This window comes from Vigna unguiculata, chromosome 8, assembly GCF_004118075.2.
Source record: "Vigna unguiculata cultivar IT97K-499-35 chromosome 8, ASM411807v1, whole genome shotgun sequence".
In the NCBI taxonomy this organism is placed as follows: domain Eukaryota; kingdom Viridiplantae; phylum Streptophyta; class Magnoliopsida; order Fabales; family Fabaceae; genus Vigna; species Vigna unguiculata.
This window is the reverse complement of record NC_040286.1, coordinates 12,172,731-12,194,962: the sequence shown is the minus strand read 5'-3', so window position 1 is coordinate 12,194,962 and position 22,232 is coordinate 12,172,731. Positions and strand designations below refer to the sequence as shown.

At 34.4% G+C, this 22,232-nt stretch overlaps 1 protein-coding gene across 1 annotated transcript; it reads left to right on the top strand.

Annotated features, from left to right (window-relative positions):
- Positions 1-11,176: 11,176 nt before the first annotated feature.
- Positions 11,177-16,411, top strand: LOC114194838. Its single transcript, XM_028085249.1, has 4 exons — positions 11,177-11,247; positions 15,877-16,091; positions 16,196-16,240; positions 16,317-16,411. The coding sequence occupies exons 1-4, from the start codon at positions 11,177-11,179 to the stop codon at positions 16,409-16,411; spliced, it is 426 nt and encodes a 141-aa protein (XP_027941050.1).
- Positions 16,412-22,232: the final 5,821 nt, after the last annotated feature.

The window sequence follows — 22,232 nt, the reverse complement described above, 5'->3', positions numbered from 1 at the left end:
TTTCAATTATTATTAATTTAATCTTTGTTCTTTGTTTGATTTCAATCAAATAATGTAATATAACATTTATTAGTATAAAAAAATAGATTTCATAAGCATTTAAAAAATTGAATTAAACAAACATTTAAAATATTTTTTAATTTAAATACTTGTTTTCCTTTTATATTTATTTTAAATATTTTTAAAATTTTATCAACTAGGTTTCATTAATCTTTGCAAATTTAATAAATATTTTTATTTTATGAAATTTTATTCGGTATTCTAATTTGAAATGTATACAATTGTATTTTCTTTCTAAATTTTTGATATTGAATATTTACTATTTTATAAAACTTAATTAATTGATATTGAAACAATAAGAAAAAGGCTATAGGTACGAGTATTTACCTATTACCCGGTTCAGGTTTTAAGACCCGGGAAAATTAACTAAATATATAAATATTTATGCAATAGAAGGAACCTTTATAGAAATTAATGTAGAGAGTTATGAGAAGGAATAATATTAATTTAAGTTGTTGAAAGTACTTGGTTATGTTAAGGGGACTTGGGTTTGAGTCTTGTTTGTACCATTAGTGTTTTTATTTATTATTTAATTGTTTTGCATGCATTCATGGTTGTGGGATACGAAATTATACATCCTTGTGTGCATGAAATGCTAAGAAACATGAATTGGCTTGTTGGTTGTGCATCTGCTTAGTAATTGTGCGAAGGTGAGTTCAAACCTTGGCTAATGTGAAATAACTTCTTTTCACGTGCCAGGTAGCACAGACTCTGTGGTTCTTTTTTGTGGGTTTGAATGGTGCTTTGGATGTGCAAATGTTTTGTAATTGTTTAACTCCTTGAGTTTTGTTACATGATTGTTGATGTAAAATAATGAAATGGCTACTATTTGACTTTAACCTGATGATTTGGCAATTACATGAGCTTGAGGTGTTGCGTGGGACTGGGGATAATGTGAAGCATGATTTTTATAATTGAAAGGGGTGTGATACCATGTGTGTTGATCTTTCATTTATGTATAGATATAGTCTGGAACACTGATGTTAGTTTTGAAATGGTTGAAAAGCCAAGAAGGGGGGGTTGAATTAGCTAGTTAAAAATTTAGGCTATCTTTTTGAAGTTAAAAACTACCTTTAATTGAATCAAATAGATCACCAAGTTAGGATGCAAACAGTACTGAACTGTACACTTTCAATCGATCAAAACAGAGTTAATTGATTGATTTTACTAAACAAATTTTGTTTTGGTATAATCAATCGATTGAAATAGAAAAACAGTTGACTGAAATACTGGGAAAAATGCAGAAATGCAAATTCGAGTTTTAAAGCAGAAACAATGCTCAAGAATGATCAAGACTAGTTCCAAATGATTATACAAACATGCTCAATGCTGCAGATGCCATGGAAACATGCAAGAACATGAAAAAGATGATTAAAGCACAAGTTCTTTAAACTTTAAAATGAAAATGCAAGAGAGAAAGGTCAGAGAAGAGAGGACACCACGAGATTTTTATACTGGTTCACTCAAACCTGAGCTACATCCAGTTTATCAAGGCAACCTTAGCTTGACTTTGCACTATTTCAAAAGTTTTACAAAGTATTCACCCTTACACTTCCAAAATATGCAAAAACACCACAAAAGACAATTGAATCACACAAGAATGACACCAGCACAGCAAGAACCCTCTTGCAGACCTGGAAAACCACCAAACACACACACAAAGCTTGAGAAAGATCAAACCTCAATGGTAGCAAAACCCATCCTACCACAAACCACTTTCTTCAAGGTTCAAACCAAGCCAAAAGCTCCAAGAATTGATCCAAGATCAATCTTCAATAGCTGCAACATGTATGATCATAAAGGAGAGAGTTTCCACAAGTTTTCAGAACAAATTCGCGCTCTAAAATGATCAATTGACCTCTCTTTCGAAAATCACAACTTTTATAGTCAAACTGTTACGAAATTCAATAGGTTGATTTTCAAATCAATCGGTTGATTTCACTTGACTTAAGTGAAATCAGTCGATTAAAAACTAAATCAATTGATTGAATTTGTTGTAGTTTAAGATTATTGTAGCCAACCTTTTAACCTGTTCAAAAACCATTCAACGGATTAAAAGAGACATTTTAACCTGTTGAAAAACCATTCAACAGATTAAAAGACACACCTAAGACCAAAAACATCTAATTAATGCTATAAGGTCTACAACATGAATTACAAACTTAAAATACACTTTCTAAATGATGTAACTATATGGCGAGCACACGTTCCAGCCTTGATCAAGATGGTTATCATCAAATCTCCTTTCCTTCATCAATGTAGGCTTCATTCCAATGGTAATGACTTCAAGATAATTCAAAAGAGCTTCATTCAATCTTCATCAAATCTTCAAGAAGCAAACCACCTTGGCTTCTTATGTCAACAACTGATTGACTGCCTAAGTAAAAAATTGGACAAATTGATTGAATTTGGGGGTTTTAAGGTTTCTCACAGGTGCAACGAAATCTTGGTTTACCTAGAAATTGATGTCCCTCCTAACGGTACATGCAACAGGCGATGGCGAATGTCTAACAACCTTTTGGGTTCTTGCATTTTGGCAGCGAGTTGGGATCCTATTGGACTTCAATCTGAATCAGGAAAATAGTATAATGCAAAAATGTGTGGAATTATACTATGGCATGTCTAATGTGTGATTGATGAACATTTAATAATATTAACATTTATTTTTTTGAGTCATAGGAATAAAAGGATTAGTGCAGGTTTTGTTTGAGGCGACAATATGAGTTGCATGACTTATGAGTCTCGGGGGAGGGGGGTTGCTGGTTTTGAAGTCCTTAAATTGCATGAAATATGACTGGATAATCATGCTCAATTTGTTTAAGAATAAGATAATTGAATGCATGAAATGTTGCAATCAATGTTTGAGATAAGCTACGACTGATAGGAGTGGTATGCAGAATTTAATTCTGTTGCAAAAGTCTTTGATGAGCATGTTATATTCCATGTAAAATTCATGTGTTGGTTTGGTTCAAAGTTATGATTGCATGTGGGTTGATACTTGAATGATGCATATGAGTTGTGATGATGCAATTTGGAGCATGAGAAATATACAAATGCATATTTTGGTTTCTAGATGTATGAGAATTGGATGTTTGGTTGTTAGGAACTGGCTTAGAGTGCCTAAAACCTGTAGTGTCGCAGTACTAGTGTAGCACCTGATGGTGTGGAGTGGATTGCCAAGCGATAGAAATGACTAGGGAGGCACTGCAGCGTGTGATGCTAGGTAGCGAGTTGGGATCGCCAGGCTATATGCATGTTTGATTGTGTGATTATGGTCTTGAAATATATGCAATTGTGGGACGATGTGAAGAAATACGATGGCAATAACATGCCTCCTTACACATGTGTAAGTACAAACAATGTAGTAAATATTACATTGCATTGCACGATTAATTATTTACAAGAGGTTCTACTAACACACTATTTCTTAATGGTAGGAAGAGCTACAACAATTTAGACAAGATTACATATGTGAATGGGTTCTTCATCCATAAAATTTTCACTGTGATACGATTTTTCATCCAATACAATAACACTTTCGATATCTTAATAGAGGAATGCATCTTGTAAATAATTGTAGTTTTACAATTTTAATATATTGTAAATGAATATGTTTATTTAACATGACAAGGTCAATGAAAATAGTTAATGGGAAGTTTCTTTATTATTGAAGGCAAATTGATGCCTCTTGTTTGTTGAATCCACTTTGAACATTATGTGTCAGGTTATAAGGTATTAAGTGCCAACCTAGGCTGTTTGAATTGTGCATTAGTTGTCTGTGTTAATTAAACAAGTCTCACCATATTGTGAGTGATTGGCATTATCAGTAACATGTAACCGTAAATGGGTGAAACCAAGAGTAATAAATCAAGTATCATAACAAGGTGTAAACCAGGAGCCAAATAAGTGTTAACCTACGTTATGGCTTTTTAACTTATTCAACATAGTTAGAATTGAAAACAATTTGAACAATAATTTATGAGTCATTGCCTAATTATGTATGTACTCGTTAGTGATAACCACACTGGCTAAGCTAGATGTCTGACTTACACACATGATCCAAATTATATGTTGCCTTGCTGAGGTCGACATAGGTCCGACCCAGCTATGCTTCGATTTCCTTTCAACGGATTTTGTACAACTCGGACGAATGGTCCATCAGCCTCTCAGTCTTGACGTGTCCGCGTGTCAAAGACTACATAGTGATTTTGTTGGGACGGGGATGAGTAACTTCTTCATAATTGTATAGATAGGATGGATGGTCCACCAAGTATCATAACCATGTGTAAACTAGGAGCCAAATAAGTGTTAGCCAATGTTATGGGGTTTTCACTTATTTGCGTATGGGTAATGAAGTACTGTTAACAATTAATTTATGTAGTAAAAAAGGTCATTATTGGATAGCAAAAAATGACAACTTAGAAATCAGTATAAACACTTGGAGAATGAAGTTGTACAAATTCGTCACAAAGCCAACTTGTCACTTGAAGAATGAACTTTAATAAGCCTGCAAAGTTAATATGGAAATCATTTAACTTAGTTTGACACTTATTTAGTGAGGAGTAAGCAAGTAGTTAGCTCCTTCTACACACATTGGATTACTAAACTATGCTTCAATTATACTAGGCAAATGATGTTGAAAATTTCACTCAAACAACTTCATAATTAATCCATAACTAAAAACAATAAACACAAATGATGTATGATAGTCTTCACAAATGAAAAAAATTAAAATATCAAGTTCACTAATGCCAAATTTTATAATTTTGCCTTATGGCTTGACTCTTGAAACATTTTTCTAGGTTGATCCTTTAGTCGGTGATAGAAATTACTTATTTTGGATTAATCGGTCACTTTAGTTTCAGCATGTCCTTTTGCCTCATCCTCATCAAGGGTATTGTCACAAAATTGAAAATAAATGGGTTGCTTGTAATCAAGTGTATGAGCCTCCACCCCAACAATAAAAACTTTCACTTCACCCTACTCTTTGAACTACAATCAATATTTTTGTATAAAAAATTCTGACTATATTTACATGCGAAATTTTCATATGTAACTTAGTTTTGTTTTATCTTCAAACTTTTACTTTATCTACGATCAGTTTTCGTAGATAAAATAAAATTGTCTACGAAAAATATTTTGAAGATAATTTTTCGTAAATAATAGCCAATTTAATGTAGTGCTGATGTGTTTGAAATTGAAGAAGACTTTGGAAGAGCCAGAACATTCAACCAATGTGGGCACTAGTGCATATTTGGGTTTTTACAACGTCCTTTATGCCTTGGATAAAGAAGAACAAAAGCATATTCAAACGCGATCGCATTTTGCAATTTCAGTGAACTTTTATGCCTCAATTGTCCAAATAACCGAGACATAAAAGGTTTTTTTTGCCTCAGTTCTAACATACTGAGGTCTAATATCTCTCAAAATTTTCAAATTTGGGATCTTTTGAATTTTTTAATTTGAATTCGAAGGATTAGGCCTCAATTCCCCCCAAACCGAGGTATAAAGCTATTTTGCCTCGGTTGCATATTACTTGAGGCATAAAAGTGACAATTTTTTAATTATTTTATTCGAGATATATGGCCTTAGGTGGTCTCAAAATCGAGGTAGAATGGTCAGAATTGGACTTTACGCCTCTGTCTTCCTTAATACTGAGGCAAAATTGGCCTTTATGTCTTGGTTTAAAATAAATGAGGCGGAAGGTTAAAAGTCTTTTCAGAACGCACTATTCTTTGTCTTTTACAAACATCATTCATGTTCTTCTTCACCTGTTGTGAGCTCATCCAACAGCAGCGTTGTACCACCTACGGAGTAGTTCTGTCATAGTTACACCACCAACGAACCACCACTTGGCCACTATTGATGTCTACCATTAAACCTCGTGTTTTTGGGGTATTGTCTTGCCTTTTTCATCATTTTTTGTTGAATATGCATGCATCATCAGTTTTTACTTTGCTTTTTGCGCAATCAGTTCATGCTTATGCAGCGTTGAGGGTTTCGCGTTTAGGCACGGTGATTGCAGGTGCATTGTCGACGTGGTGGTCTAAACAGATCTAGTGCCATGAGGTGGAGATGGTGGCGTCGTAGTGGTTGTGATATTGTCAGTGGTGGAAGCTCTAAGGTTTCTGGTTCTGATTTATTTTTTCTTTTTATTTTTAATGACTATTATGCCTCGGTTGCTTGTAGAACCGAGGTAGTAACGCTTAATTTTATGCCTCGGTTCACAACCGAGGTAGAATGGTCACCCAATTTTACTTTGGTTGGATATGCCTCGACTCTTATATAGAAGCAAAATAGCCAAAAGAACTGCGGTCAAAACCCTTTCCTAGATTGATGAACCCTTAATTAGTTTAACAGACGATTGGAAATTGGTATCTTTATGTTATATATATATATATATATATATATATATTATGGTAGATAAATAATGAACCTTACTTCACCGTCGGCCATTATTGAATTTGCTTTTAAGAGTATACTCTTATTTCACTTTTACAGTTAGGATCTTTTCAAGATATATTTTTGATGGTGATATTCACTTTCATACAATTAAAGGTGAAAAGAATATTTCTAAATGGTTAAAAGGAACAATAAAGTGTTGAGCATTGGTTAATATAATTTTGTCATTTCTTAAAATGGCTACTACTGTTTATAGCAAAGTCCTTTCATTTAATTGCCCCTAACTTAAGAATTTAAGATCAGAGTCTTGTGACTTATGTCGGCTGACTTCGTAAATCAAAATTGACGTAAACATACTTCAATTGGTTCTAATTTAAATTCTTCCAAATCTAATTTTAATTTATACATAAAAAAGTTTTAACATATATGAGAGACACTTAATTTATTTTATCTTTTTGGTTTCTTCTCTTATGAGTATTTAGACTGAGTTGTTTATTCAAACAAGAACTTGAACTTGATCTTGTTAGACTTGAAAGTTGATTTGGTATCCAAGGTTTATTAAAGTTATTTTAATGTTGAAGGTGTATAAGTGGGTTCAGGAGGCGTTTCGTCCCGGTGGAGATAGTTTCGGGCTGATGGTGATTCATGAGTAGTGTGTGCGTGCCTTTTGGCGTTGAGAGTAAGTAATCACTCTGTGGTTTTAACCCAAGCTAAGCTAAAGAAACTTATTCAATGGTTACTACTAATCGCTTTTGGTCATAAATCTTTAAGGTTGCTTTCTTCAATAAATGTTGGTTACGTTCTGTATGTTATTTGTACCAGTAACTGGTTTACGGATCATTACTTTTGGGGTAGTTAGTTTGGCCCTAAACCTACGTGCTTATGACTTTGTTTCTAAAGAAATTCGTGGAGCAGAAGATCCTTATTTGAGACTTTCTACACCAAAAGTATTTTCTTAAACGAAGGTATTCGTGGGTGGATGGGAGTTCAAGATTAGCTTCATGAAAACCTTATATTCGCTAAAGAGGTTCTACCACATGGAAACACTCTTTAATGAAACTTTACCTTTAACTAGTCGTGACCAGGAAACTACCGATGTCGCTTGATGAGCCGGGAATGCCCGACTTATCAATTTATCGGGGGGAACTTTATTTATGTTGGATTGTCTTTGAATACTATTAAAATTGATCTCTTTAATTTACTCTTGCAACTCAATTATAAGAAACAAAGGTTGTTTGACTCCATATTTGATCACAAATATTAAATAGACATTTAATATCCTTTTTGTTCTCAGTATATGAAGAATGGGTGGTAATGGTAAGATGAATGAAGAAATTAGTAATACACCATGGAAGGTGATTGTGGTAAAAAGAATGAAAAAATTAGTAATGCACAATGGAAGGTAATTTTAGTTATGAAGATACTAATAGTGTTCCACCATACGAGTTTAAGGAGTGGATTTTCGTCGAATGATAGAATTGGTAACATTGGACACATGGTTTTACTTATACTTATTCGAGAAATTTAGTTATAAAAAACCCGCCAAAATATAAGTTAATGTAATGTCATTTGGGATGAAATAGATTTCAAAAACTCATTTTTATTTCACAGTCGTCAAAACTTTTCTTAAAATACATGTTAAGAATCAAATTAAAATAAAGCTGATTAAAGTAACTAATTATAATTGATTTGATGAATTCCTGGATTGTTTGATTACATCACATATAAGCTTTCACTATCACCTAGCCTACAACACAATCTCAATTTTATTCTAAAATTTAGTAGATACACATACTAGAAAATATATCTATTTAATTTATTTATTTGAACTAAATTTAATTTCTCATTTCTTATTATATTTGATCGAGTTATGTTTCTACATATACTAAAATTTGGTAAATCATAATATTAAAGTACGAAGTATAAAACAATAGGAAATAACTCCCAATGTAAACATTATAGAGGAAAAAATGTTCAAGTCAAATAAGTTGGATGTAAATAAATAATTTACACTATCAAGTACTTTCATCTAGTGGAATATTAGAGGCAATCTTCATGGTATAACTTGAAGAACCAACAATGTAGGACAATGTTGTTTGATGAGAGCATAATTTTTGACCCTCTTCCAATGTTTCATGTGGATAAAGAGAGGACTTTGGAGGAATTTTTTAGATTTTCAATATCTCCTTCAAGCATTTCCATTACTTTATTCATGGAAGGAGGGTCATTCGGTTTCAATTGTATACACCAAAGTGAAACTATATGACCATCTTTTTTACAATTTTGTTCTCTTCCTTGGTAGCATATTCCATTTCTATATATCGTTCCCTTTGTCAAGTTGATCATAAATTCAAAAGAGAAAGTAAAGTTGGCTTGAATACTCTATATGAGGGTTTTCGTTTTCCTCTTACGTACTATTTCCATCAATAACATTCCAAGCTATAAACATCAGACTTGTGTGATACTCTTCCAATAATTTAATAAAATAAATCTAAAGTCATGTACCCAATTGTGCCTCTTAGTGTTGTCATACTCAAAAGAATCTTCTATGTTAAATATAGTGTTGCCAATCCAAAATTAGAGACCTTTGGTATGAATTTTTCATCAAGCAGGGTGTTGTTGGGTTTGAGGTCAAAATGTAAAATCTGTAAATCACACCCATGATGTAAATGCAAAATTCCATGTGCTACTCCAATTGTTATATCATGTATTGTGTCATAGGTTAAATGTATTGGGCATGAACTCATAAACAAGGGCACATTTTGAGCCCTCAAGACAATATCAAATTGAATGCACTACATTTTGATGATGTATTCATCCAATTGTTGCAACTTCATTGATAAAGCCTTCTCCTCTACCTTTTTATTTTGGTAACACTTTTATGGCAACACATGGTCCAATACGCAATTTTCCCTTAAATACAAATCCATAACCTCTTTCACCCAATTTTTCATTGAAATCTATTGGCATCTTTGTTATCTCCTTGTATGAGTATCAAATAGGCATAAGTTATTTTGCTCTAAATAATTTTCAATATTTTCATATGCTGATAAGTGTCTTCTTCTTCATTTGTAAACCAAAAGAACAATAAACAATATTGTGCCAACAACATATCTTACTATAAAGTATGCAACATAGTGTCCTAACCATCGGCGGGACATAGCTTTGACAGAGGGAAGCCACAACTCCCCCAATGTTTTTTTTAATCTTCTATATCTTTTTAAAAAATATATTTATAAATTATAACTTTATTTATATTACTTTAGTTTTAAAAAACTTTTTTTAAAATTTAAAAATCATGTTTTCTGTAAGCCTTTGTTTTTCAGCTCTTAAGTGTGTGGGCCTGGCCTTTTTGTAGGCCCAAGGCCAGCCCACCAAGGAACCCCAATACTCTGCTCAGCCACTCACTTTCTCAGTTGTCACCTTTTCAGAAAAGTCAGTTCCTCTCTTCCCTCTCTCTGGTGCTGAAGCAGGAGCTCTGGTAGGGCACAACTGGTTTCCCTCGGAGAGAATCAAACTCACTTCCTGTAAGTTAGAATCGTAAGCTTGAGCTCTTATTGATTCCTTTTCTTTTCTTAAGTGGTCTTGTGTGGGTTCCGTTCCTAACCTCGTCCTCCATCCTTGTCTGAAATTTTTCTAGCTTCTTAAAAATTGTCCTCGTTTGGAGTCCCCCTCCTACGTGTTCTCTCCCCTAAGCTTAACTCTACTTAAGGTAAGGGAAGCTAAGATTTTCGTTCCTTTTAGTATTTTTGTTTATTTTGCAGACTGTATTGTGCCGGAAAGGCTTGAATGTTGTTGTTGGGTGTATGGAAATGATTTATGCGTGTTTATGTTTGGTTGAGCGAGATGTGCATGTGCCAACATGTGAGAAACCTGCTAATCTCGCCCAAGCGAGTGACCCTCGCCTAAGAACCCACATGAAATCCTGCAGTGGCCATTGTTGAGCTCTCGCCTAGGCGAGAAGGGGGCGCCTGAGCGAAAGGAACCCTTTCGCCTGGGCGAGAACCTTTAGTTTGGGCGAGAATCCTCAATAGGGGCTGTTGTGTTGGCTGATGCTACTCCATGCTTATGTTAATTAATTTCTTTGCTCATAGAATGTGACCATGCTTGGTATGTCTACTTGAATGGGACTGAAATTAAAGTGTTGTTATGTATGATCTGTGATTTTGATGTTGGATGGTGTATTGGTATGCATGTGATGAGCATGAGTTGAGAAACATAATATCTTTGATGATGGAATTGCATGGAATTTGGGTGATGAATAGGCATGTGAAATGTGTTGGGAAGGGGTTTCATGGGAAACCCCTAGTGATATATATATGTATATATGTGCATGCCTAGTGCATTCATGCTCACATAGAGCAAAATGGTTTATGTGGTGAGAGTGGCAGGAGGTCCTAGTCTTGGGATAGTTTGGGTCCAAGACATCAGAGGATTAACCCTGTGTATGGTTGGGTGATAACCCCTTGCGTCTAGACTCTGCAGAGTTTACAAACCAGCACAAGTGCATACTTCCTTTAGAATTGTATATCAAGAGTATGATCCGGATATCGAGTTGTAGTAACTTGCATTTGTCTGCCCTCACATGATTTGAATGTTTACGAGTTAATCACTAATCACATGTTTTGCTTGTACATGTTTTGTAATATGTTATAAATATTTCATTAGCTTACCCTTTCGTTCTCTGTGTATTTGTCTTGCTATCTATTTTGCGATGATCACCTTTTTGGTGGAAGCAGATGGGGCTAATCCTGGTGGTAGATCTGATGGGGGCAGCGACGCTGTGTAGCTGGACCCATTCATTGTGGCTCTTAGGAGAGACGTCTTGGCCCTAAAGCCTTTTTGAACTTTCTTGCTCTAGGAGCAACCTCTTTTTGAAAACTGTTAATCTCTTTTATCTTATGTTTGGTTTAAGGCACTGTGACTTTGCCTAAGTTTTACTTCCCAAGCAAAGTTTATGGATGACTGTAACCGTGAATTCCTTATGTATGTATTCTTTTGATTGCTCTGTTTATTTCTATAACCATGCGATGTTTTAATTCAGTAGAATTATTCTATTTGAAATGGGATGTCACATTTTCCCTCTCTATTATAATTTCTTTTACTTCTTTATTTGGTTTCTCTCTTTTTCGTGCCTCCATCTCTTTCTCTCCTTTTATTTCCATCTCAATTTTCATCATCAATTTTTTATTATTTTCACAATCAAATTGCACCATGAAAAATTTGAGGAGTTAAGGAACATTTTGGACTAAACAATTTATTCTTTTGAGTAAGTTCATTTTTTACCTTTTTTTTTCGAAGCAATATTTTTTCTTCTTGTATGTGGCTTTTCTATGCTCTAGGCATATCTATATTTGATAGAGATCATAAAATCATGCTCTAATTGTTGATCATACTCTTATTTGTGTAGATATAGCTATTTTAGACTTTGTAATGATTTCTTTTTGTCATGTCTTTTGAAGATTCAAATTCAGAAATAATCGTACTCTTTCCTAGATAGAAACATATCATGGATCCTACTATTTATTGATGATCATACTTGTTATTATTTGATTTAGTTTGTGAAACATCCTTATGAGTTTTTTATGTATATATACACTATAACGAAATTGCTAATTTGCGAGGAAAATTAGCTAAGAAAAATATTTCTCACTAATTTCTCACTTTTTAACGAGGGATCAGTGATAAAAGCATTCCCGTAACTAATTTTCTAGGGATTAGCGAGAAAAGTTATTTCTTACTATTGTCTCAGTATTTAGTGATGGATTAGCGAAAAAAAGTTTCGTAGATAATTTGCAAGGAAAATTAGCTAGAGAAATTATTTCTCACCAATGTCCCCCTGTGAAGGATTAGCGACAAAAAAGTTCCATAGCTAATTTGCGAGGAAAATATGCTAGAGAAATTATTTTTCACTAATGTCTCTCTATTTAGCGAGAGATTAGCGACCCAAAAAATTTTGTACCTAATTTGTGAGGGAAAATAGCTAAAGAAATTATTCCTCACTAATGTCTATCTATTTAGCGAAGGATCAATGATAAAAAATTCTATAACTAATTTGTAAGAGAAATTAGTTAGTAAAAATATTTTTCACTATTTACCAAGAGATTAGCTAAAAAAACAATTAAAACTACTTTGAAGCTAATTAGCTTTGCTTTGAGAGAGATATGTCATTTTATCGCTATTCCCTCATAAAATTCAGATTTATTTAATCATAAAATATTTACTTACAAATTCGTAACTAATGAATAAAATTTCTTAGTGAGGAAATAATACAAAAACTATTTTCACACTAATTTATTCATCATTGTTTAAATTAAAAAATTAACTTTTTTATGCAAATTTTATAAACTACCAATATTTTAATAAATTATTAAAAATATGTTTTATTATTATATAAATTATTAACTTTATTATATATCTTTATATGTTAATTTATTTTGAATAAAAATATTAATTAATTTATATTACTATATATTATTAAAAGAATATAAAATTTTAAAAAATTGTTTATAAAAACTATTTGCAAATTTTATTATAAAATATTTTTCACAAAAAATATTCATGAAAATCTTTTAGAATTATTTTTTTCTTCAAGAAGTCTCTAAAAATATTATAGAAAATTATTTGTAAATAAGTAATATTATTACCTGTAGATTTTTTTTACAAATTTTCTTAAAATAATTATTTACAAAAGATACTTGTAATTTTTATTGTAAAATATTTTTCATAAAAATGTCTATAAATTTTTTTGGAATTATATTTTTTAAAAATGTATTTACAATTGTTTTATGTATTTATAAATTATGATTTGAAATAAAGGATTGTTAATTGATTTATATAATTATAAATTTATTATATTTTACTGTAATACTTTTTTATAAGTTTATTTATTTTTAGATTTTTAAATATTAACTAAATTATTTAGGATACATTATAATTATAAATAAATTATATGTAAGTATTTCATTTATAAAATATAAATAATTTAATTAATTTAATTATATATTTAAAAATAGTCTAATATTTAATTATTTTTAGTAAATAACTATTTTTTTATAAAAATTATTAATATTAGTATGTAGTTTTTATATATCTACATAAGTTATATGTTTTCATAAATAATTATTGATATTAGTTTATAACTTTTTAATATCTATATAAATACCAATATAAAGAAGATAATTGTTGTAACGTCCTATTTAATTTATAAATGCAATTAAAGGAAACGCCACACATAAGATAGTATAACCACGCAGTCTTGGGGTTTCCAACATCACCCCTACAAAACTAGGCACACCACGATGCCAACAAAAGCAGAAAACTGTTCAATTAAAAGTTTACAATCTAATAACCACGAGTACAGGGGCCATAGCCCTAAAGGAAACATGACAGAAAGAAGTATAAGGTACAACCCAGATGGCTAGGTAGCAGAATCGCCGTTCCCTTGTTGACCACGAGGACCTCGCCCATCTGCTCCCATCAACCAAGTTGATGATCATCGCAAGGAAGAACAGCCACATACAACACAACCATGCAACAAAACGGGTAAGCTAGAGCCAACACATATTCATCATATAGTCAAATACATTATCATCATCCCATATCCATATAGCAACCAAGCATGTCATGACTCTTCATTCAATACACTACGACTCGACTCGACTCGACTCATCCGGATACGTATAACTTGGTCGGATTCAGCGGATGCTTGCACTTGTGGTGGATACCTCTGCTCGACCCTGAGCTGCTCGATCCTGAGCTATGTGTTACAAGTGTTACGATGAATCAAATCTCCCTCACCACAAGGTTAGCCCTTACTGGCTCTAGGTGAGTCTAACTGGCTCTAGGTGAGACTAACTGGCTCCTCAGAGTGTCAGGATGCAACCTTACCTTGAATCCTTACCTAGTTATACAGATGGGGCACCACCATGGACACCCACTAACAGGGGCCATGGGATTACGTCCCGACCACTGAAGCGTAGCCCCGGAGGTCTCACCTAGAGACCCCAAGGAATTACACGCTGACATGGACCAACATTCATAAAACAACATTAGGAGAACATCAAAAGCATGTTTACAATTCCATACCCATCCATGAGATTTATTCCTCATACGCATCACATTTTGAATCCATACCACTGATCATCACCATCCCATGAGTCTAGGGTCTCATCTCGTGTCAATACCATGTTCCTTTAATTTCAATCCACACATTCATTTCACATGCTAAGTCTCATACCAACCCATCATTCACAATTCATGAATCATGCCAAAAATATACTTCATGCTCCGTTATATACAGATCACTCATCATACAATCATACTCAACGAAAACAGATCATTCAGGGACCAATAGACATTCAAACACAGCACAGTCTCGCCCAGCAGCTCGCTCAGGCTGAGGGATCTCGCTCAGGCGAGCCACCCCCTCCGCCTAGGCGAGGGCACAAGAACAAGAGCGTGGGCAATGCGGGATCTCGCTTAGGCGAGATCCCTCTCGCCTGGGCGAGTTGCCTGCTCGCTCAAAAGCCACAGCAGGTCGCCTGGGCGACCATTCGTGGAGAAAAAGGCTTAGGCGAGCCTCTGTTAATCTCGCCTAGGCGAGACTAGCTCGCTTGGGCGAGTTTATCAGTGCCCGCCACTATTTTCACCTGCAACAGACGCTAATACGTACCACAAGCAACAATCCCACCGTATCATACATCCATATCAACAGGTAAACACAAAAGAGAATCACCAAGCACACAAAACAGCATACTCGCACCAAACAAACAGAGGATTCTAGCTTCCCCGTACCTGGAATAAGCTAGCAAACGACCCAACACTCCCTCGACACCGAACTCACGAGCACAACAGCTCAAGAAGCGAATGGAAGAACTGAAAGGATAGAGAAACAGGAGCACGATATGGGTTACTTGAAGCCCTAACGGAAAGAAACGAAAAGGAACAATGGAGACGAGAATGGCTAGCATAGTACTTACATGGAGTAGAGAATAGCTTCGAGCTAGCTTGAAGATGGCAAAAACCTAACCCTAGCAGAGCTTTTCATGAGAGGGAGAAAGGGTTGACGGCTGGATCTGTGAGAATGAAAATAAGTGTGGGATTAGGGCAACATGAAAGCTTTTATCCTATGGGTCGGCCTTTAGGACTGTAGGGCAGCCCACTAACTTTAGGGCAGAAAATTAGTAAGCCAAAATTAATGGGTCTTACAATTGCATAAATACTTCGTATAAAGAAAATAGTATTGAATATGAAATAAAAATCAATAAATTAAAAACATAAACTTATGAAAACATAATTTTCCTCGACCCTGCATTTGAATTTGATTGGTTTTTAAGTGTACTTGTTTTTCGGGTACCAGTGCAGTAAGGCCTTATTGCCTCGGTTATTTTTAATATTTTGCCTCGGTTCCAGAACCGAGGTATATTGGGGTGAGGCAAAAAGGGGTAACTTTTGGTCCCGGGTGTCAACCGAAGCAAAAATACCCTCTTTTCGGCTCCGGTTGTGGTCGAACCGAAGCCATATTCAATTAACTCCTGGAGCCTTTGAAGCTTTAGGTACCACTCTCTCTCACGCTATTCAACTTCTTCAATCTTGCGGCGTCAACTTCAAACTCACCTCCTGCAAAGGTTACTCCTTATTACTGCATTCTAATTTGCTCTTAGCTTCCAAACCTTTCTATCTTATACAACATATCAAATTTTATTTTATTTTACTTTTTTCAAAATTTCAGCACCTTTCTCTTTGGCTCCGCCTCCGTCGTTGCTTCCGCCTCCAGGTAAGAATTCTCTCAATTTTCTTTTTCTCATTCATCACCATCATTTTTTTTCATTTATTCATCCATGATTTTGCAGCAACGGTGGGAGGTGATGAAGGAGGCACGAGCAGAGCTACGTTCAGTGGACTCTCCTTCGCACTGTTCTTGTGTGTTTACGCTGTGTTTAATTAGGAGGATTAATTTTCGCTTCACAAAACCTTGCTTCGATTGGAGTTCATCATTAATTTCCATTCTTCATCAATACATATCCTGCGATTGATTTTCCATATACTCGGAACGTTGCAACCAATCCAGAAATAACATACATGCTTCCCCTTTCAAAACCCTATCAGAGTCCCCAAAATGCAGCGAGCAACAAATAGAATGAATAAAACACCAGAACAACATCAATGGAGTTGGGTTAGGATGAAACCAGTTTGTCGTAGCTCCAACTTGACTTACGAGAACAGAGAGTGAAACCTTCGTCGGAAATTGCAGCGGAAGACAAGGGTTCCGAAGTGGCAGAGTAGCGATAAGATGCGGGAGTTGAGCGAGAGCGGCAATCGCAGCGGACCACGGTGGGCTTAAAGACGCTCGAGGTGGAGGCTCGTCGATGCCAACAACTGTGGGATGCTAGAGATGGCAGCTTAGGGCTTAGGTGCTGAGTTATGCGCGAGAGAAAGAGACGGAGGAGCAAGCCGTTCAGAGGCGACGCAACGGTCGTGATGGAGGAGGTTCCAGGGGGCTGAGGCAAGGCGGCTCCGATGAAAAACCCTAGCCGCTGGCACAGCCGCTGGATGAAGCTCGCCGGAGACCAGAAATTGGAGGGTTCGCGCAGAGGGAAGAGAGTTGTGGGAGACAATGAACAGTGAGAGTTTGCAAATTGGGAATTATAAGAGGCTTTATGGCCTCGGTTCAATTAATAACCAAGGCATAAAGCCCTTTATTGCCTCGTTCAATAAAAACCCGAGACCAATAATACTGACGCTGGTGGCATTTTTTAAATTAGGGTTACTAGGTTATCTTATAGGCTTCGGTTCTTTTGTAACCGAGGCCTAAAACCCCTTACTGCACCGGTTTTTAGTGGACCCGAGGCAATATAGTTGGACGAAATTGCAAAAATGCCACCGCCTCCTTATAGGCTTCGGTTCCTCTACAACCGAGGCCTATAGGGCGAAGTAAAATGTTAAATCTGCACTTATCATGATGGGGAGCTTTATAACAATGTGCGGTTGATGGATGATCCTTGTGATGGGCCTGCAAAGCCAATTGTAATTAAGGGTTGTTATTCTTTCTTCTTCCTGATTCTTTGACTAATATTATGCATCGTAGCCAATTGTGTTTGTGTCTAAGGAGGTAAAGTATTCTTGCTTCACTATTATTTTCATCAAACAGTCATATTTGTTTTTGTGGTTATTAATAATGTGTTTACTATTTTTATATCATTATTAACCACACAAGCATGTTGATCAGTAGGCATTTTTTAACTTATTATATTTTTTTGAGATTTGGTTTAAACTATGTGCAACTTACGTTAATCACCTGGTTGTCTATATTAATATGTTTAATTTGTACTTGGTTTATTGAAGAAGTTAATAACCCTATTTAATAAATTAAGAATTTTATATAAGTCTATCAAATCTGATATACTTTCCACTGTATTTCTCTATACTTAAAATAACCCTTAACATGTACTTTGCAAGCTTTAATTACACAAATCTGACCTCTGTTGCTTCCATGGTCAACACCATAGCTTCCCTTGCCTTCCTTATTGCAGTAGCAACCAGGTTTGCTTAATTCTTCACAAACGTGAATTTAGAGTTATTAAGTAAAAGCCTATAATATATTTATTTAGTCATTGGAAGAGTTGAGTTATGTAGGTTTGAGGTTGTTGAAGTTTGAATCGTCATGGTATTCCACGATAAAGTGCTGCTATCACCGAAGACTGGTTAAAGGGTTACAATTTCAAGCTATTAGAAGTTTTATTTGTACATTTTTCATGCCATGCATAAAGGAAGAGCTGACTTGAGTATAAAATGGCATAAGTAGCTAGTGGTTTGGTTTCTACTTTCTATATTCTTATTGCTACTCTTGCTTGTAACTAGAACCAAAAAAAGGTTTAACACAATACTACATATTAATATTGCATAACATTTACTTAATTTTACATACTAAGGAAATTTTAATATGTGATTTTTATTTGATGGTGATTGAGCATATGTCATAGTGGATGTGGAGGCTTTAAGGAAAAGATCAATGGAAAATGGGGTTTATCAGGAGTTTCCCAGCATTGTTATGATCCGGTTTTGGCTGCTCGAACCTCAAGTTATTTATGTTTTAAAAATGCTATCACTACCATCAATCAACAAACATGGGGAAGAAAAAAATCAAAGATTATGATCTTTATTTTTGTTTTAATCATGTATCTTGACGATCGTAATGTTACAAATTTACTTTTATTATTATATGACTAAGTATTTTGAATATAGTAAAATTTCACATATTACTCCCAAATGTTTAACAAGATTTATTATATTTTTTATTGAGCATTATATTTACCAAATGCATTTTATAAGATACAAACAAGAACATGGCACAATTTGGTTTATTTAGACAATGAAATTTGTTAGGGATTAACTAGTGATTAGCTAGGAATAAAATTAGTTGAGATTAGTTAAGGATCAATTAGGGATAAAATTACCTAGTGATTAGCTTGAGATTAACTAAGGATCAACCAGAGATTACCTGCATGATAATCCCAAAATCTCATACTTTGCTTTATTTTCTGTAATTCTTTATAGTCTTTATTCTTCATACTTGCACATATTTTATTGTCACTTAAATAAAACTAAAAAATATTTCAAATCTAACTATTATCATACAACCTTATATTAGCAATGATTAAACTCATTGTCCTATGCTCGTTACACATCTCATGCAAGTTTAGAGACCACTAGTTTTTAAATTATTTAAAGAGTCTAATATATTAAATTTTTCTAATGGTATATTTTAAAAGATAAAATAACATTATTTTTCATTTTATGTTATCTAAATAAATTTATATATTTGAATAATATCATTTTATGTTATTGTATATTTGAATATACAAAATAAATTAGTATTTAACTTAAAATGTATTAACTATATACATTTAAAAAATAACAATTAATATTTTTTTCATTTAAATAGAACAATCTTGTTATCCTTTTTCATTAATTAACTTGCTATTTTTCATTTAAATAGTATTCTTACTCTTGTTAATAAGAATTGTATCTAGGTGACATTTTGTAAGTCTTGTTAGAAAAAGAAAGTGAGGAAAAATACAATTACCCAAGAATTAGAAGAAAAAAAGTATTTTTTTAAGTTGCCTTATTGCATATGTCTAAAACTAAAATTACGTCACAATCTAGATGCCATTCACATTAAAAAAATGTTTGTGACAACATAATATGAACATTGATGGATCTTGAAATTAAGACAATTACCTTCATTGAACTTTTAGGCACACACAATTTACTTCCCTTAAAAAGAAAATCATCAAGTCTATAAAAATCCTTTAAAGCTCTTTTTTTGTGATCTATATAAATTTTACCGAAGTCATGGTCATCAACATACAATTTCTTAATCATTTCAAAACCAAGCATGTTAATTTCAAACATGGACAATAATGCATGTCTTCTAGATAAAGCATCAGCTACATCATTTGCCTTGCCTTATTTATGCTTAATAACAAATTGAAATTGTTTTATAAATTCTACCCATTTAGCATGTCTTTTATTGAGTTTACCTTGACTCTTAATATATTTAAGGGATTCATGATCACTATGAATTACAAATTCCTTGGGAAGCAAATAATGTTGGCAAGTATTCAAAGCTCTCACAAGGACATATAAATCTGTCATAAAGTGGAATAATTTTCCACCGTCCTTTTCATTTTTTCACTAAAATAAGCTATAGGATGTCCTTCTTGCAAGAGAACACCTCACTTAGATGTCTCTTGTTGCAAAATTACTCAATACTCTCATTTGTCATGAATTCTACTTTTCATGTTCTCTAAGATTAGACACGCAAATGTTTGTTCGAATGCCTATATAAGTTTGACATACCTAACCAAATCTCTTGGACTAAGCATGCATCAAAACTTGCATTAAGAACCATAGCAGTGGGGGCCAAACACACAATCCCATTTCTGTTGAATTATAATATTTGGTTTAATTTTATTATTTAGGCTCCTGAAATCCCATTGATGAGTCATTATTTTCTTCCATTCCACTAGCCTTTGTGTACCCATTAGACAGTTGATTAGTGCTTAATTGTTCATCATTAGAGTGTTTTTCATCTGTTGGGCTTTATTGGGCCACTATTCCGAATTTGGACTAATTTCACATTATTTGGCCTAATTTTTGTTTTTAATTATTTTTAGGTATTTGGGTGAAGCAATTTTGGAGCTTGGACATTAATATTTAGTTGAAGAGACTTTCCACATCATTTCCACATCATTTCCATGTCATTTCCATGTCAGCAAAGTCAATGGGTCAACATTTGAGGCCCAGCGTGGCATTTTTGTAATTCTGTGGCTCATAATGGCAGTTTTGTAATTCTGAATGGCAGGGGGTGAAAGGACTACGCAAATTAGGTTTGCATGGGGAGGGAGCCGCCACTTCATGATGTGACCCCACCAAGCCCAATTGCACCTTCAAGCGCAAGCCCAAGCCCAAGCCCATTAAAAGGCCCAATTACAAGATCAATGATGAAAACGATTCAAAAGGGCCTCCCATTAGATGATCACAAAATCAATGGGCTTCTCACATTCTTTACATGGGCCAAAGAGATCACAAAGACTTGAAGAAGTGCATGTAAATCTAGTAGTGTAGATTTAAATTGGGCCATTGTTTGGGCTTGGCTTTCCAATAATACATAAGACATGAAAGAAACATAGGATGTGTTAAAATTGGGCTCGGCCCAATTCTCTTCATACATGGCCAAGATTTTCAAGACAAGGAGGCTCCTTTGCTTCATAGTTTGACTAAAGTTGGTCATCACATCTAAAGGCTAAGAATCCTTCTTGTTCTTCAAGCCAAGATCCAAGGGGCATGATCTTATCTCCTTCTCCTAGCTTGATCTAAGGGCCAAGATCAAGGCCCACTCCATCCAATGGCTCTCCTTTCTCATGTGTAAATGGCTTCATATAAAAGCCAAAATTTCACTCATTTGTAGACACTCTTGAAATTTTATACAATAGATGCAACTTGAGTTGAGAGCACTCCTCCCTCTATTGCCTTTGAGAGTCACCACTTTCTAGAGATTTCCTCTCTCTACCTCTAGCCACCTTCCTTAGGCTAGCATAGATTAGGAAATCCTATCACCTCTCTTTCACCTTCCATTGCTTGCAAGTGCCTTCCAACTTGCCTCCATTCCTTCATCCATTTCCGCTGCCCATGGAGCTCTTCATGCACCTTTGGAGCTCCACCATAATGGTATCAAGAGCCATCAAACCATGGTCTCTCAAGGTTTGGTTAGGTTCTTTCCTAGTCTTGTGTTTCCTTCATTTTTCGTCTTGTTCTCATCTTCTTCTTCTTCTTCTTCTTCTTCTTCTTCTTTGTTTTTCTTTCACATTTACCGTTCATTGTCTATTATATTGTGTTTCTCCATTGATTCCATGCAACTATGAGACTACAAGAGTGTTCTACACTCTATTTGTAGATTTCCTTGCTTGCTATGGTTCACATATTTTACTAGCTTTCCTTTACATTTCAGCACCATTTTTTTTTTTTTTTGCTTCCATTGTGTTTCTTGTCATTTTTATTCGGTGATTCTGTTTTCTTTTCAATTTCCACCGTTCAAGTTGTGTTCTATGTCTTGTTCATGCTTTCCTTTACATGTTTCTTCAATTGTCCACTGTTTACATTCATTTTCTGCACTTGCTTGAGTGAAACCGTGCCAAACTCCACTCCAAAATGCAATGAAGCTTCATGCTATGCGTGTGGTTGTTTGAGTCAGCTTTCTTCACTGT